The sequence below is a fragment of the Pyricularia grisea genome, chromosome VII (assembly GCF_004355905.1).
Source record: "Pyricularia grisea strain NI907 chromosome VII, whole genome shotgun sequence".
NCBI classification, from domain to species: Eukaryota; Fungi; Ascomycota; class Sordariomycetes; order Magnaporthales; family Pyriculariaceae; genus Pyricularia; species Pyricularia grisea.
This window is the reverse complement of record NC_044975.1, coordinates 2,317,325-2,335,352: the sequence shown is the minus strand read 5'-3', so window position 1 is coordinate 2,335,352 and position 18,028 is coordinate 2,317,325. Positions and strand designations below refer to the sequence as shown.

Sequence of the window (18,028 nt, the reverse complement as noted above, 5' to 3'; positions counted from 1 at the left end):
GCGTCAATGGAAAGCTTCATTATCCCTTGCGCCAAAAGAAAATTCAGGTGAACTGAGAGCAGGAAAAAAAAAACAGTGAATATTAAAAAGTGATTTGTCGTTTCTGTGGCGAAGTAAAACAGTAAAAACGGTTCTTATTGTCTTCCTCTCGGCTCGGTTCTAAGCAATCAACCAACAACAGCAAATAACAGCAAATTCTCAATTTCTCTTCCATAGGCACGTGCCCGCCCCGCTTGCTCACTACCTTCCAGTGGTCTAATTTCGGATACGTTCCGCGTGGATAAGACACGGTAGACCAGCCATCATCACCTCTGCAGGAAGGAAAAAAAAGGGAACAAAAAAAAAAAAAAAAAAAAAAAAACCATGACGGAAATAGGGATCGGAGACAAAAAAAAAATGGCAAGCAAATCATGGTAAAGACATGCGGATAGGGAGAAACAAAGATGACCCTGGAGATGAAAGAATTAAAGCAAGAAGCAAACCAAACAAACAAAGAGGGACGGGGGTCTCGGAGACAACCGTCCAACGCTTGCCACTTAAGACAAGGTATGCCAAACAAAATTTGCAGATGCAAGAGATTTTTTTTTTTTTCTCTCACGCTCTTGGACCATTTCATGGTCTTGTTGGCGGTGAGGATCGAAATGTCGCGATTGGACAGCCACGCAGTAATCTACCTACCGGTATGAGGGACAAAAAAAAGGCACTGTATTATCCCACCCCCCGTGTGGCTTCGTGATCATGCAAGAGGCAAGGAGGGAAAGCAAACACGGGGGTGACAAACCGCGCCTTGACGGGCAAACACCGCCGCAAAATCTTGCCAAGAGCTGTCTTGCCAGCTCATACTACATAGCCCACTGGTAGTCTGGCGGTCAAAGCAGCAAAAAAGAGGCTTTTTTTTTTAAACTCTTTCTCGTGTGTTCTCATCACAATGATTGATCCACTGGGATATCACCTTACGAGAAACCGCTTCTTGCCGGGTGGGACAACAACCGTGTCAAAGACCCGAATAATAGGAGGCAGGCAAAGGCTTGTCGAGTGGGAGGCCGGGGGAAGGGGGCTTCAGCTTCAGCTTCAAGTGATAGAATGGGCCAGCCAGACATAGTCCGTTCGAGGCTGAATGGCCAATCGAAACAGAGATCGCCAACCCCATCCAGCCCCTTGGCTCATGGCTCATATGGTCGAGTGTGGGGGGGTTTCTTTGACTTGCCAGAAGGGCAATCAGAGTAGGTTGGTACACATCAGTTGATGGTGAATGAAACCGAAATAGGAGATGCTGATTATGCACGCTTTTTTCCGCGCAAGTTTTATTACTCATAACAGTATGATTGAAACAATCCGATTAGACGTTATATTTGACTTGGTCGTTGTCAAACCCGCCAAAAAGAATAGGGCGTCGGCACAAGAAATAAGTTAAGTTTACAGGCATCATCATATTTGTCAAGGCGTCTCTGCAAGCCAGGCATGTAGAGTGTGGTAATTAGCTGGCTTCTGCTCCAAAGTTGTTCTAGAACTGTCAAGGCTATAATAAGTGTTGTTGAACAGCAGGGACTTCAAGACAAGGAGTGCCTGTGAGCTCCGTAAGGCTGATCTTGATGGTGCGCGCGGTTGATTCTGGGGCGAACAGGGAAGCCGGCGGGAATTCCCTGTAGTCCTCTCAACAATGACAACCATCCACATCAAGTCTCTGGGGAACCTGTGGAAGGGGGAACGCGGTCAGCCTGTTCTATCTTTGACTTTTGTGACGAGTAACTGGCCCCATTCTTGTTTGAAGACGGAATAACATTTGAAGATTTTTTTTTTTTGAAGATCACCATAATGCAAGACAAAGTATAATTGGCAAGTTGTATATACGGAGTAACTTTCATCAATCTTTGACATTATGTGCAAAGCAAATAAGTCATGATTTTCAAAAGGACGCGTCAAGTCGGTTTTGTTTATTGCTCGGTAGTGATATCTGCCGTGGCGGTCCACGATTCATGGTCATGCTTGCATAAGTCGTGGTGCTTATTGCTTGAAACAGGGGGCGCAATAATAGTACAGTTGTACTGTATAGTAGAAATAGTACTACTGTATTGGAGACCGATGGGCCAGGTAATAGAGAAGAAAGATGCAAAAGGGAAAAGAAGGAAAAAAAGACAGTGGTTGGGATTCAGTTTGGGGAAACCATGCTAAGCGCAAGGGGGGCCATGAATACTACCCAAAAAGTTTTGGGGGCCAACCCCCTGACTGGTCCATCAATGATGGCTAGGTTTCGGAGAGATGGGGTGCCTTGTCATTGCTTTCGGAGGCCATCGGTCGTATTGTGTTGGATGAAGGTACAACTCCGTACAGAGTGACTCGATTTCAAGGTATCAAAGAAGCTGATGGGTTAGCTCACTAAATCGGATGTTTTTAAATGGGATATGAGGAAGATACTAAGAGAATAAATAACGAGAGAGAGAGAGAGTAAAAAAGACAACCATCAGAAATCTCGTCACACCGCACCAATTATCACCGGTCAAGGTCCGAAGCACACACCGGTACGGTACCGCAGGTACTGCTATTTTCTTCGCCTGGTGTGTTACGCAGCGCGTGGTGGTGGTGGTGCAAATCAGTCTGATAATGCAGACGGAAACTTTGTACCGTAGAGGAGGTTCCAAGATCAAAAACGCGAGTGATTGGGCAGCAAACAAGTTGGTGTTGTGCGTGTGAGTATAGTGTGGATCCAGACGCGTCGAACTTTCCATCGACCAAAAAAGGCCTGTTTCCTATTCAGGCATATTTTACGTGAATGGGTCCACGGCAAAGTCGGTACGTACCTCGCACGCCGCTCGGTGTCCTGCACGGAGTGAAAAGCCCGGAAGAATTCTTTTGAGAAAGGATAGTCGGAAAGAGGAGGGGGACAGTCTCCTCTCAACAAAGTTTAGATCATGGAACTGATACCACGTCGGCTACCGAGAAGACTCTCAGGGGCATCAGCATCTCCTTTTCGTGGTGGAAGGGAATTAAGATCAGTGGACGAGTTTCCCAAATGGCGTGACTTTGCTGGGCCTTTCATTTCGAGATGCATCTACGGGTGTCTGGTCTTCCCCCCATACAGTAGTAATATCTCGGATGCGAGATCATTCTTGTTTCCACGCGTAATTAAGGTATCAAAAGGCCGGTGTTGCTGGAACTCCGATTACCGTATTTAGCACCAGACCCGCTCCTTTAAGTTTAATGACCCGCTTCCTGCCACTTTCAACGAGGAGAAAGGAAAATCTGCAATACAGTGCAGTACTGTACAGCATTTCTGATTTGATAACATGCGAGTTTAAAAAAAAAATCGCGCAGCAAATACCTGTAGCTGTAGATCGGTCCATAGGATTGGCGTTGAAATCCCTTGCCTAGAACTTGGTTTGTTGGAAGTCTTGGAAACAAGCGGTATCAAGTTAACTAACTGATGTGGTTATGTTGGTGCTGCTTGTTTGCCATGCGGGGCGACGATTGGCTACCTACGATACGGTACAGTACTACGGTAGTGAGGCAAATGCTTTTGTACCCTAAGCGATTTGGGATTTCATTTTCGAGGTGGGCCAGCCAGAGCGGCAAGGGTGGCTTGGTACAGTCAATGTTGATAATTATTAACACGGTGCGGAACGGTACCCGGATCCATTCGAGTGGGACTGTCAAATGGAACCTCGTGTAGGGAACATCTTGGGTGTGTTTTGGTAAATGGTTGCTGCGGTACGGGCATCTTTCCAGTACACTAATACTACCAAGTCAACTGGAGCCTCGAAGAGGTACCTAAGCTTACCATGTCCAGTAGGTTACATCAAAAATGCAAGGAACAGGGGAACTCCAGTACTACTTCGTAGTATATTGCAAATAAAAGAAAAAAAAAAGTTTGACTTTGTATCGCAACTTCTACGCCTGAAGATCTTCAATACAGCCTCTTATTTTAATTGCACAGCCGCGTATTTTTGGGCACATTCTGCTTGGAGCAGAAATTTTGGCAAGTCAGGTTCATTTCAGTAATTTGGCCATTTTGTAGCATTAAGATCTGACCGACAGCCCAAAGGAGGCAAAATATTGATGCATCCTGCCGGCCGCCGTGGCCCAAAAAAAGTGATCTACGAATAGAGCAACATATTAGAAATTTGCTTGCTAATAAAAGTGACGTAGCCTTGAAAGCCGCGCTAGTCTGCATAAGGATACACCCCCGGTCCATAGAGAATCGAACAAATTGTTTGTCATGGCAAATTTTCTGCCGCCTAATACTTTACGCATGTTAGATACCTTACGTATGAAGTAAAGCCCCGATCCTAATTAATGCAAGAGCCAACTTCGGCGAATTGATCTCCCCGTGTTCCCGTCAGTTGCAAATTTTTTTTTATCTCTTGTGAACGAGTCGTCGAGGCTTTCACCTGAGGGATTATCGGTCCGGCCGTGATGATGGTCACTTGGCTCATGATAATTATAGGATCAAAGGATCGCGACTATATTCAGTACAGTCACCGAGTCCCTTTGACTTTGCGATTTCACCTTTCTTTAAAATATTCGGCAAGATGCGAGGTCCCCCCTTGTCGGGATCCATTGCACAAAAACCAGATGCATGGGATTGCTTGGCCAGATCTCACGACCTAGTGTGGTTCGTTTTTTTTTTTTTTTTTTTTTTTGGATACTGTACTTGGTGTTCGCTGGGAGTCCTGGGAGGGAAAGTCTCCGAGGGACGCTCTTGGATGCACAGGACAGGGAATAGGAGCAAGGCTTGCTTGTACAGTACGGTACAATATGTGCAAGTGTGGGCGGGACGAAAAGAGCTTCCCGCAGCTGTGGAAAAGGAGGGTAGACAGCGCAGGATGGGATGGGATGGGATGGGATAGGATAGGATGGGCGGACGGATGGATGCACACGCAGCCACAGGGGAAGCCCGCATTACTACGATACAACCTAGCAGATATCCCCTCCCCTCCACCTCGCTCCTTGTCTTTCCTTCCCACCTTGTCAATCCAGCCCACCCAGAACCGCCACGGCGGGATGAGGTGAATGTGGGCGCGGGTGGCCAAAAGAGCTGCAAAACGTCTGCAGGGCAGGGCCCCTCGAACATGCCTGCTGACGATGTGAGCGGGATGTTGCTTGCTGACGACTGGGGGTCCAACAACAGAAGATAGCCTGTCACAACGGGGTCAAGATGTACTGTAGATGAACCTAGATCTACCGGCTCCAGGATGCAGCAGCGGTGCGCCCATCGGAGCATGGGAGGCCTTGAGCCTCTGTTCTTTTTGGTCCAAACATTTCAATATGGGGTTCTTTTCGATATGGATTGCTTCTTAACTTGGGTGTCTTGCCATTCGATCATGGTATGGTGGTTTTTCTTTGCCGCGAGCCTTTTTGTCACCCGTCCGAACTCGAACTGATGGGAAACGCACTCTGCGCTAAAGATAGATGACAACATCAATTTTTCTTTTTAAGCTCTGGGGGGCTCGCCTCCGGTAACGCCAATGGGTGTGTAGACGCAATTGGCTTTTGTTGCCGTGTAGCAGCTGAAAGATGGAACATGGGCAAATATCTTTTGCGTCATGACTTCTTCCACCTTGATTACATACCTGAAGGCGAGCTGCAAGAGCAAATTTGCAATCAGGGCAAAGTACCAAGCCAACCACCCAAAGGTAAGGTAGGCTTGGTAGGATAAGGTAAGGGGAGATGTGTGGTGGTAGGTAACTCAATCATATGCCGTCCTGACAACTCGATGAGCGTTTACTGTACACCTAAGAAACATCACTTTTAACTGGTTCAGCCGTAAACAATACCCGGAGTGGAAATTTGGTTGGTGGAATGCGAGGTGGAGGGTTGCAAGAACTGCAAGAGCCAGACGGCCATTGCCGCGCGTATACGAGCAAATGTCCTCCTTCAGGGATGAATCCATTAATTGTACTTACTGTAATCATAGGTCAGGCAGGAGAAGTGGGCATATTTTTGCTCGGCACGTAACCAATTCAAACCACTGCCCATGCGCAGTGTGGATCCTGTATGCATCACAAATGTCAGAGTAACTCACTGACGTGAATGATTTACGGAAATCATGGCACAACGGGCGCCCGTAAATAGATCCCGAAAACTGTCAAAATCGGGCCTAACTAAATAGGCTGATGCTGGCGCAAACGACAAGTGCTATGTTGTCATAAGCTTCCCGTGGTGCGGCCGTCAACGCCGTCTATTCGATCCCGTCCGTCTTGCTGTGTACTTAATCTATACCTTGAACCCTGCCTGACTTGGTAGTGTTAACACAAGGGAGAAAAAAAAATACAGAGACCCAACCGACCAACAAACCCCCTAGTCTGTGCATGGAACTTGGGCGGCGAAGAAAGAACCTTGGGCCACTTGGGTTACTTTGGGTGGGCACCTAACAAATCCCCAATGACCCCAAATTTATTCAGTCAGCACATCCTTGCCTGACTCCTCCCTAGCCCCCCTGACACTCGAACCTCGGATCCCAGTTTTGTTTATAGGCCAAGCTCATATTTCGCCCCTGTAAGAGCTTCCACCCCTGATCTCCCTTCTGACAAGGGCCCCTGCTAGGTTCTGCATCTTCCCACCGGTCAAGTTCGTCCCTCCCCTTGTCTTCCCGTCAGCCCGGCTCACCTTGCATCTGTCTGTGTGTCTCTTTAGAACTAGGGTACGAGACGAGTCGATTTTGGCATCACAAACAAAAGGCGCGTCAATGGAAAGCTTCATTATCCCTTGCGCCAAAAGAAAATTCAGGTGAACTGAGAGCAGGAAAAAAAAAACAGTGAATATTAAAAAGTGATTTGTCGTTTCTGTGGCGAAGTAAAACAGTAAAAACGGTTCTTATTGTCTTCCTCTCGGCTCGGTTCTAAGCAATCAACCAACAACAGCAAATAACAGCAAATTCTCAATTTCTCTTCCATAGGCACGTGCCCGCCCCGCTTGCTCACTACCTTCCAGTGGTCTAATTTCGGATACGTTCCGCGTGGATAAGACACGGTAGACCAGCCATCATCACCTCTGCAGGAAGGAAAAAAAAGGGAACAAAAAAAAAAAAAAAAAAAAAAAAAGTTGCCTGCCACGCCATCAAAACCCCACGTACCTAACACTTGTACATTATAATTATTTCTCTTGGTGCACCCACTTCACCGAGCCTCACCGCGCTTCTTTCTCTTATGCCAGACTGTACCAGCTTTTCAGTCACTTGAGGCAGACCATATACGCCTGTCTAGAACCTAGACGCTCTTCTGGGCGACGCTACAAGGTGAGAATGGTTCCTTCTTCTTGTGTGTCAAACGGCTTCCTGCACCCGCCTTGTTCAAATCCCAAATTTCATCGACAAGAACCGGCCCGTTTACGCCACGCGCGCCACGTGCGACTAAGAACAGCGACGTCAATTTGAGTTTTTGGACGGGTGAACGGTTTTGCAGCTGCAGACTGCACGCAACACAATTCAGAGGGCAGAGAGATCTTGCGCATGGAAAAAAAAAAAAAAAAAAAAACGACTGAATGCTGGCCTAGTATGCTACTGGGACCTTGCCTTTCTGACGATCAGCGATTCACACACGCACTGGAACCATTGCCTACCTGCCTTTCCTTGCAAACTTGCACCCAGGGGATTCAAATAGCCCAATCGTTCCTACCCGAAAATGGATCTTTATTCCACCAACTGTGAAGAGACTCCAGCCGGAGGAAATTTCTTCAGCATCCCAGTCGCGTTGAATGGCCCTTGTTTTCTTGTTTAAAATCCTCTACTCCCATGCTCCTACCCCAAGTTTCTAGGATCCAGCGAGGCACCAACGTACTGATCCCATCTTTCAGCCAACTGACACTTTGTGGCACGCTTTTAGTCCAATTGCAGACCACGATCACCCCTGCAATTTCGCGATTTTAGCACGAACGCCTCTCGAGGACCTGCCTACCTTACCTAACCTTCCCGCCCTCCTTATCATCGACGGAAAACACCAAAACCGGAGGAAATAAGACCTGGTCGACAAAGCCGCGTCAAGATCTTGGGACGCACGTCAATACTTTCACCTGGCTCTGGTTGGACTTGCCACACAACGACTTGCAGAGGTGTCAATCTGAAAAGGCATAATCAGATCGCACAACCCGGCACAGATCCAATCGGCTCTATTCTTCGACCCGAGCGCTCCCATAAATTCTGCTTCGGCCTCGGTCTCACTTCCCAGCTGAGCTCTGGCCGAGATATACACACAGCACGGGTGTTTGCCTTCCCGATCGTATTCTAGATCAAATCAACAGAGGCGTGCCACCTCGGGACACACAACACTCCACCGTTCGCCGACTAGGTATTTGGCCCCTAAACACCGGGCTAATAACCAAAGCCAAAACGTTCAGGTACCTGCGGCTGGTCACCTATAGTGGATTTTGCGACCGCTTAGCCTGTGCGCTGCACCCCATAAATCATACTCATCGGCCCGCATCACTAACCTTTTAGCTCGTGGCTTACAGTAGCAGCGGGTGTCGCGCGATCTTCCCCATCCCATTGCTAAACTAGGAGCGGAAACCGTTATCTAGGTAAGCATTGGCAGGTTTCTTTAACTCGTCTCTCATAATAGTTACTGGCTCTCTTGGGGCTATCCTGTTGGTAACCATCCCATGGCGACCAAAACATGGATACTGCCGCGGCAAGACTACCATGAATCCCCGGCTCCTTGACAGAAGCCGCATTCATCTATTAAAAGAAGTCATATCCAAACATCCTTGACTAGGCGCATCTTTCATGGGTCAAGCGACCAATATAGATCGCATAGACAACGCTGTCGATCCAGCTGCCCCAAAACGCTTTTACGAGGATTGCAGTTGCAAGTTCTCTAGAGAAGGTTTATTTTACCTGACAGGTACTTGGTTGCGTCATGAGTCGCTGGTGCATCATCCCTGGCATCTTGACTACCCCAATCCCGACCGCTGGCTGCACCGTGGTGGTGGTACACAGCGACCCGCACCCTTGGTCCCTTGCTTAGCCAAGCCGCGGCGCATGGAACCCAAGCTCGAAATTTTGACAAACAAACAGTTTACCCGTTAGTGGACTGAGGACTGTATGCAAGGCTAACATTTCCTTGGACTCAAAGCCAGTATTCTAAAGCCGGTTCTGCAAAGACCCTGAAGGTAGGCATTATCTTTGGCGAGTCGCGCCACTTTTAGTGGATTACCGCAATCGCAGTCAGCGAGACACGGGTGGACCCGACTGACCGATTGCCAGGCTTCAACGTCGAGCCAACCGCGTCTACCACAGCGTCTAGCCAAGTGCAGGGCACGAGATCCAATTCGCAGTGCCACCCGAGAAACAACATCTCGAATTTGGCGTTTGGGTAAGTCAGGTCATGTTTTGTCTTCTCTCCTTCTGCAACAGCACACTTCCTTTCTTCGCCAAATGATCGCGCTGCCAGAAGTGTGAAGCGCGTCACAGACGCGAAGACACTGAGTTTCAGGGGGTCGGCGTTCCAGCATTTTCGCGCCAGAACCATATCGGGGATTTTGGCCGGTTGGGGTTGCAGTTTGCAGGCAGCCTGTTTCATTTCGCTAGTGCCTCTGTTTTCAGGGAACTGCATGAATTTGCTGTAGTCATGCTTGGCCTGAATCCTACAATCATCCCCAACCCCGAATGCCATTCTATTTTTGTTATTCTGAGCGTTTATTTTCCCCTTTCCCTGACCACGATATTCTGGTCCATTCTTGGTGTTTTGCTGTTCTATTCACAACACAATTTTATCTGGGTTGCTAAACATTTGCAAATTGATTGCTAATTCATCTCTGTTGAGAACTTTAGAGACACTCCCCATCCCATTTTCTAGGCTAATAAGTTGGGGCCAAAAACATTCGAAGTATCTCGCCGTCTTGACCTAGTAAGTCTTTTTCGCCCGATATTCCGTAGGTGCGCGGCCTTTACCCAAGCCCAAACCCAGGTTGTGCCAGTACGACTCGCCGGCACATTTTGCATGGCCCCGGGCACACGATGTACTATGCATCTAGATCCGTCTGAACATATCTGCCCACGCGAGCTTTCCAGCAAGCAAAGCACAAGAGATGGGTGGTTGTACATGCACGCAGCCGGCGGGGAACATGGGGTTTGAGTCCTGGCTGAAAAAAAAAAAATACTGATCAATTCGGCTTCTCAACAGGAAAATTCACCAACGTGAACAGCGTCCATGGGATTGGCAATGGCTCCTTACCGTCAGGCCCCAGGCCAACTGAAGGAAGAGCCAAACGACTCTGTAAGTGTTGCACAGCACCAATAGATCTTCACTCCCCTGAAACGCACGCAATTGGCAAACTTTAATTTTTCCAGCTGCCAAAACCCAATTCGCGTACAAAAATACCCTCATGATCAACTTCCTACACCATCATATACACTTGCATTTACTCAGCCGACGGTAGTCCGCGGCAGATCATCTTATCTGCGACAGCCTTTTAGTCGCAAGTGACGGAGTCAACAGTGGTGTGTATGTCAGAGCTGAATCGCCAGGGTATCAATTACCGGCGAGGATCCCTGACTGCTGTTCCCTGTTGCTGGACTGCAGTGCCAGGGCAAGTGCTCAAGATTTCTGAAGTCCCTGCATGGAAGCGCCCAATCCATGTCTCTCCCCGCTGCTTCATTGATAGATTCCAGAACGCGGCAAGGTTAGTCGCGAATCTGACTGGGATGGGTATGGCCATTTCATGTGCAGGGTTGCCTGTTTCGATGGTGCCAGGTTTGGCCTGTCTGCAACGCGGCACTGTGGCTGGCTGTACCAGGTTTGTCCAATGCTTGCAAGTGCGGCATCAGCCCACACCTCTTACTCGTCTCCATTTGGTTCCCTTTGTTTGTTCACTTGTGTTTATTCTTGTACTGCTTTTTGTACACTGTTATTTATGATCGTGCCGCATTGCAACCTATTACCCCAATCAAGCCGGCGCTAGTTCACTCATGGTGGAAATGAGATATCTTTTTTTTATTACTTTTTTTTTATCCCATTAACCATCTATGGGGGAAAAGACAAGATGTCAATGTTTGGGAAGTCTCATCCAAATGCTCCTGCAAGTGTGCGAGTCGCCGCAATTTGATAATTAGAGATGATCAAATAAGCCACGCGCTAGCACGAAACTGCCGGGTTGTAGTCAGAAGACCATGGACCTGGCTAAGACAACCGGATCATCTAACGGCGTCAAGGCTGGGCAACCCTTCCAACATATTGCAGGCTGCTACCAAGTGGTGAAAGTGCAGTGCTCGTTCATTCACCATGATGGTTTATTCATCCTCTGGATACACTTGATTTATGTGTAAATGGAGCAAGACAAGCAGAGCGCAAAAGCCAATGCGCGTACCAAAGCAGCCACTGGTTTGCCTCCTCATTAGCATCGAGCGAGCGAGCAGATGATGCACGTGCTAGTCAACCACAACGTGACCAGCAAGCAAAACTTTCATTTCATCGTCAATGGGATGACGCGCTAGTAGCGAATGCGAGCTGGCAAAGGCAAGGCTTGCGAACAGGGGCTTGCCTGCCGCCCAAGTGGCAGCGCCTCGCGTGCAGTGCTTCAGACGAAGCATGAGAAGCTACCGGTCTCAAGTTGAAAAGTGTCAAATATTTTCTCACTGCAACACTACGAGTAGTGTCAGCGCCAGCACCAGTGCCAGATCACCGCAAGCCAACCCAACTGTCTGTCCGTTTGCGCCGTTCAGGAACAGACGTCAAGACCAGTTTAGTGCTAGGCACCAAAAAAGAGCTGAGGTGCTGGGGGAGCTGGGGCGTGGCCTGGTCGTATTTGGTGAACCCCGGCTCAAGTTTGCATCCGTTGGAGAAGGACAGGGGCCCTCGCACACACCGCCTCTCATCCAATGCATCCTCGCCGCCCCACACACTCTTCAACCATACCACCATACCCATGCTCTCACCCTGGCTAGTCCGGTCTCCCCAATGCCGCACCCCCTGCCAACACACACCACTCTCCACCAAGTACGAAGTAATGTTTGATTGGGCACCAAGCAGCTATTTGATTGGCCTGTCGTCAACATGCTTCTGCCATGGAGTCTGGGTCCCACCGCGAATCCACACGTCTCAAAGGTCACCAAGTCTTCTTCGCAGGACGTGGTTTGCCTGGATGGGGCTCACTGGATGGCTAGCATGTTTGCAGGCAAGTTGCCTGTCTTGGTGGCATTGACGACGACGCTTTTTGCTTTTTGGGTACTCAATCTCGGGCTATTATCACGTCTGCTCCAGTATTAGTACCCCCTTATTTCTTGCCTGATATACTGGTGCGAGCGACCGTCGACATAATAATAGCCCATCCTAGCGGCCGCCCCCCGTCACAACTCTGTCATTCCTATCCCCACATATCTGCTACACAGTACTTGTGATCTGCTCTAGAGCACCCAGCAATTTTTTTTTTCTGTCCCCTCCACCCATCCAATAATCCCGGCACACCCGCATCAGTAACCCCTAGGCTATCTACTTTTAACCGTGCCATCCCCTGCTGCCTGTGCTGCGTCCTTGCTCACCTTCCCGCACAACCATCTCGACTGCTCTCATCTAGTACACACACCGTTACTACTAGCTTTGCTGGTTGGTCACCACTCTTTCCTGTTGTCTTCCCCGCCTGCACACCTTTTTTTTTTTTTTTTTTTGAACTGTCGCGACTTCTTGGCTACATCTCTAGATGAGAGGTTACTCCAAGGACCCTCGCATGAGAATTTGCCATATTTGCGCAAGGGTCTAGTGGCCTCGATAGTTGCGCAACAACGCCGAATACCCAACATACTCGTTTTCTTTTAGTCTATGTTCTTTTTGCTTTTCTGTTTTCTCTCCTCTGGTTGCAAGTGCTCGCCTTTGCATGGGTTTGCAAAGCGCCTCCAGAATTTTCACTTCGGGGTTTTTTGATGGTCGGCGCTGGCTGCGCACCGGGGCGAGCGTGGGCACGCCACCCGCTGCCCTGCGTCGACCGCGTCCAGACACCCTAGTCGTTTGCCAGGGTTGCCACAAGCCCACCCCTGCCATCGACTTCTTTTTTATTCTTTGGAGAAAAAAAGATTCACCCAGCCGTGTCCATATCTTCCTTTCTGTGGTAGCCACAAATCAGCTAACAGCGTTCTCTTTTTTTTTTTTAACAAACAGCATCATCCCCACCACCCGCAGCAACAGGGTCAAGCACCCTCACATATACAGCCACATCCTCGACCCTCGAGCATTGTGCAGCAGCATCATCCCCACGCTCCTCCCCAGCAGCCGCAGCATTCTTCGGCATACTCCTCGTATCAGCACAACCAGCAGCAAAATCAGACTAGCGGCGGGCAGCACACCCAGGACCTAGGTTATTACGCTCACCAGAGCCCATACAGCACCCCAGGTGCGACTAGCGGGTATACATCCGCAGGTAAGTCGGGTCCCTTGGAACAGAGTTGCACAGACTTTGAACGAATCCCCGTCCCACGTTGGTACATCCATCCATTGACACGCGTGTTGCCGTAGACACATCAGAAATGATGGCCGCCGCGATGCCCAGACCACCTTACCCACCCATGTCTTACCACACGCCACAGTCCAACTCTCCAGCTTCTGTCGCGTCACCATCTGGCCATGATCAACAAAGGAGCATGTACGGACAACCCACATCTCAGCTTCACCAACAGTCCATGTACTATGGACAGCAAACAGCTCAATACCCGCCGATGCCGGCCCAGGCCGCGCAGTCACCATACGGCCAGCACCCGCAACAGTCGCACCAGACTATGACCTCACAGCCGAGCATGATGATGTCGCACAATAACGCTGCCCAGCACCAGATGAGCCAGCATGGTCACTCAACGCAGCATGCCCAGAGCGCCATGACTGGAAGCCCGAGGCACCCCAAGATCGAGACACACAGCATGCCGCCACAGCTTTCACGGCCTGGACAGCAGCAGCCAATGACGCAACAACCACAGCAGATGAACCAGCAGTCTTCAATGCCCCAACAGCCTCCGATGAATCAGCCTCTGGGGCAGTCACAGCCCGCGCAAAACGGAGCGCCCATGCAGAATGCATCCAATGTCGGCAGCGGCGCGGCGGGTGTGAACCCCAACGCAGCCCCCGGCCCAATTCCAGCGACTACACCTTTGGTAGTTAGGCAAGACCAAAATGGAGTTCAATGGATTGCATTTGAGTACTCTCGTGACCGCGTCAAGATGGAATACACTATCCGCTGCGATGTGGAGTCTGTCAACACGGATGAGCTTTCAGCTGAGTTCAAGCAAGAAAACTGCGTATATCCTAGGGCTTGCGTGGCCAAGGAGGCATATCGTGGCAACAGGTTGCAGTACGAGACTGAATGCAACACGGTCGGCTGGGCGCTTGCACAGCTGAACACACCGCTGCGAGGAAAACGTGGTCTGATCCAGCGCGCTGTGGACAGCTGGCGTAACAGCAACAGGGATCCGCGCCTACGAAGCAGGCGCGTTCGTCGCATGGCCAAAATGACGACACGAAAGACGAACCCTATGCCTGCTGGCCATATGGCTGGTGGCCCCGCGGGGCCCGGCGGTCCGGCAGGGATGCCCGGCGGCCCCGGATCTATGGGGCCCGGTGGCGGCATGGGTAAACCCATCATGAACAGCATGGGTCAGATGCAACAACACCATCACCACGCTGATGGTCACGGCCAGGAGGGCGGAGAAGTCGGTATGTTCCACCAGATGTGATTTTGAGCTGCTTTGATTTTCCTTTTGAAGATACACCTCATGTCAGCATCATTGCAATTTACTATACCTGTGCTGCGAGTTTTCCTTTCTCTTTTTTCATCACTTCATTGTTTCCTCGGATCGGCTCTACGTTTTTGTTCTTTTCACTTGCTACATCATTGTTTCCTTTTCCTTCGGGGTACGTTTTATATTTTTTATGGGATAATGGAATCTGCGCAGCACCCGATTTCGTTTGTCGTTATATAGCGGCGCCGCAGCCCAAACACAAAGAACGTCTCGATGCTGTCACCGGCAGATACAGTGTCGGAAGGTTTCCCGACTCAGGACGGCCTTGTACATTACATCTAGTTCTCGGGCCTAGTTTGTTGCTTGGTCTTGGTTTTTGCATCTGCGGCTATGGATCTTCTGGATTGGTTTTGGCTACTGGCTAGAAGCTCTGCAGCGTTTGCTGCGTCTGCGGCTGGCAGCAGACCTCCTTTTTATCCAAGCCTCGTCATCACTGCACAATCAGTTTTGACATGTCCATACCCCACGGCATAGCACCAGTCAGCAGAAAGAGAGAAAGAAAGAAAATAATAGGCTTCGCAGCTATTGTTAGACATGGCGCTGGCCTCCATTGTATTGGAATCCCTCTGCATCACTGATATTTGCATTGTCCTGTATTGCCCGCTTTTGTCGTCCTCCGCTCCATTCCGTCAACCCCATCTCGTCGATTGATCATGCCAAGACTTTTAAGGGGTTTCCTATGCTGACTAGATCCGCTTTTTCTTGTCTTGGCTTAGGGGATGGAGACTCCTTCTCTGATGACCAACATCATCATCATCATCATCATCAGGCCCCGCCGCAGACTGGTGGTAGTCAGGACGATGTCCGCCCCTCTCACCAGTTCAGCGGATACGGGGGCTACCAGAGTGGTGCCCCCTCGGGGTCGTCGTCGATGCCTTCCATCCATGACACCATTCATCATGGCAGTGGTCATCAATCCTCGGGCAGCGGCGCCATCGCTGCTCGTCGCCATAGCAGAGCCGATGCGGAAGAACCTGATGACCTTTTCCCCGACATCCCTGAGGCAAAGAAGCGTAAGTTCATTCTGGTCGAGGACAGCGACCGACAATCACGTCTGCGGGTGCGTGTCACGCTCGATGGCGTCGATACACGTGAGATCCCGGACAGCTTCCGCAAGAACAGCTCGGTATATCCGCGCTCTTACTTCCCGCGCGAGATGCAGAGTCCCCCGCCCAGTGCTACAGGGTCCAAGTTTTTTCAGGACGACCTGAGTGACGACCCTGGAGCCGAGGATGACGGCACCACCGACACAGAGGGCCGTAGGGCTGCAAGGGGGGCAAGGGCCAAGGCTATGGTCCGTGTTCCCATGGTGGACGGATCCGAGGGAGAGGTCGCCATCCCCCGCATGCGCAGGGGTTTCCGTGGCAAGGAAGTTCGCCTAAACGATCTAGGATACCGTATGGCTTGGCTCCAGAGCCGTGTGTTTGCTGGCAGAACAATCTTCCTGCAGCGAGCTTGTAAGTTTTCATGTGCAATCGAGCATTTTCTGATATGCATATCGACTCTTGTTCAGACAGCCAGCTAATCAGATTTGATTCTTCTCGTCAGTGGACTGCTACCGCAACAAGACGCGGTCTGCCATCGAGTCGCTCATGCAAGACGTCAAGACGGTCAGCCCACACTTTGAGACTCGTGTTGGCAAGCGCAAGTGGAACGAGCGGATGCGCCGCAGTGAGAAGAAAGATGACACCGAATCTTCTTGAGCAAGGTGACAAGCAGTGAAATAACCTGCGTCACTGCACCCATCGTTTCGACTTTTCCCAAGCCCACTTGCACTTCTAGCCTAATTTGGTTTTGACTGCATGTCGTCGTCTGCCAACTTTGCTGTTGCATCCTTTGCGGTTTCGACATCATTCATTATTTGGCTGGTATTGTGCATTTTCACCCTTCTGTTATCTTGTACCTGGTTTCCGTAATCATTGTCCTTTTTTGTTTCCATTATTTCTCGGGTTTTATTTGCGCTTCTTTACTGGTTCTTTTCTAAGCCTCTTATTCTTTTGGCACTGGCGACTGGCGACTGGCGATCGACTGGGCTGGGGTATCGGATATGCGCGTCAATAACCAAAATTGACAAAATCGGAAAATAACATTGCGCGGTATAGTATTTGGGTTTTTATTTATTTTAGAGACGGGAGTAGAGGTGTTGGTCAGCCATGGGGTTACTCATACCTTTTCACTGTCGTTATTGGCGTGGGTTTTACCTGTTCTCTTCTTACCTTCGTGGACCTATGTCTTCTTTACACTTGTTTCTAGTTTTCTTTTTCTTTTTTTCTTTTCTTTTATCTAGGCAAGGCGTGCGACGTGACTGGGGCGGTTTTGGTTTCTTTTCGGATTCATTTTGTCTTTCTTCTTTTCTATTTATTTCTTTCCTTTGGGTTTTCACTCCGGGACGTGGATATGACCTCAAACCTCTTAGACTTTGTGCGTGGTGCTTTCAAAACGAAACCCCAACCCCCTCACGGGGGAATCCACGCGCGTTTATTGTTGCTTCTTCATTTCTATTTACTCTTTTTTCTTACTTGGTTCTTTTGGTCATGTTTATCAAGGTTAGAAGGGTTGGGTTTGATCTATCTGTTGTGGTGGCATAAACTGCATTACGGGAGGTACTGCGAATAGTTGACTTGAAAGATCATATTGTAGTTGATTCACTACCAAGATACGTGCGATAACTAATGTGCTCGCCGTCTTGTTTGATGCGCCTGTGCTGCATGGTCTCTTCCAATAAGTCTTGATTTTTTTAAACCTCTGTTTCTTCCTCTAGCTCCGACAAAGGGTGTGGCTGCCTCCTTGGCCGTTGGGATGGTGAGATCAGCCATGACATACATGGTCGAAATAAGATTATCAGGCACCCTTGCGAGTTCATCCGGCCGGCTTGTCAAAGCCAGCAACTGGTTGCTGGGTACGATATACTCGTACACCCCTCAACTCCCTTTTTATCCAAACAAACCTTGAGCTCATTTCGGTTCACCGTTGAGGTTTATCATGCAGCCCACAGTCAGAAACCTTTTTACTGCGTATTTAACATAAAATTGACCTTCCTAGTCCTGACGTATGTGTGTGTGTGTGTGTGTGTGTGTGTGTGTATGTATGCGTTAAAAAGAACAAAAGGAGGAGCGTCGGGTATTCTGACTCGCCTTTACCCAGTGTTGAACCTCATCCACAAAGCTTCCTCCTCTCTGGTGGTCACTCTCCTGGAACAATAAAAAAATAAAATTTCCACACCCCCTCCCTTCCGCCCTCTTTTTTTCTTCTCCTTTTTGCCTTTTCCCGTCGTTCCTTTCCTTTTATTATTTGATACCGGTAGGATGATGAGAGTTTCAC

General features: G+C 49.4%; 1 protein-coding gene across 1 annotated transcript; it reads left to right on the top strand.

The window, feature by feature from the left end:
* The first annotated feature begins 7,014 nt into the window (after window positions 1-7,014).
* Window positions 7,015-17,420, top strand: PgNI_10703 (uncharacterized protein). The gene is made up of 11 exons (XM_031130676.1): window positions 7,015-7,231; window positions 7,818-8,375; window positions 8,443-8,508; window positions 9,063-9,099; window positions 9,194-9,302; window positions 9,761-9,836; window positions 10,113-10,205; window positions 13,080-13,338; window positions 13,434-14,621; window positions 15,424-16,164; window positions 16,256-17,420. The coding sequence occupies exons 7-11, from the start codon at window positions 10,140-10,142 to the stop codon at window positions 16,408-16,410; spliced, it is 2,409 nt and encodes an 802-aa protein (XP_030979505.1). The 5' UTR covers window positions 7,015-7,231; window positions 7,818-8,375; window positions 8,443-8,508; window positions 9,063-9,099; window positions 9,194-9,302; window positions 9,761-9,836; window positions 10,113-10,139; the 3' UTR covers window positions 16,411-17,420.
* The last annotated feature ends 608 nt before the right edge of the window (window positions 17,421-18,028 follow it).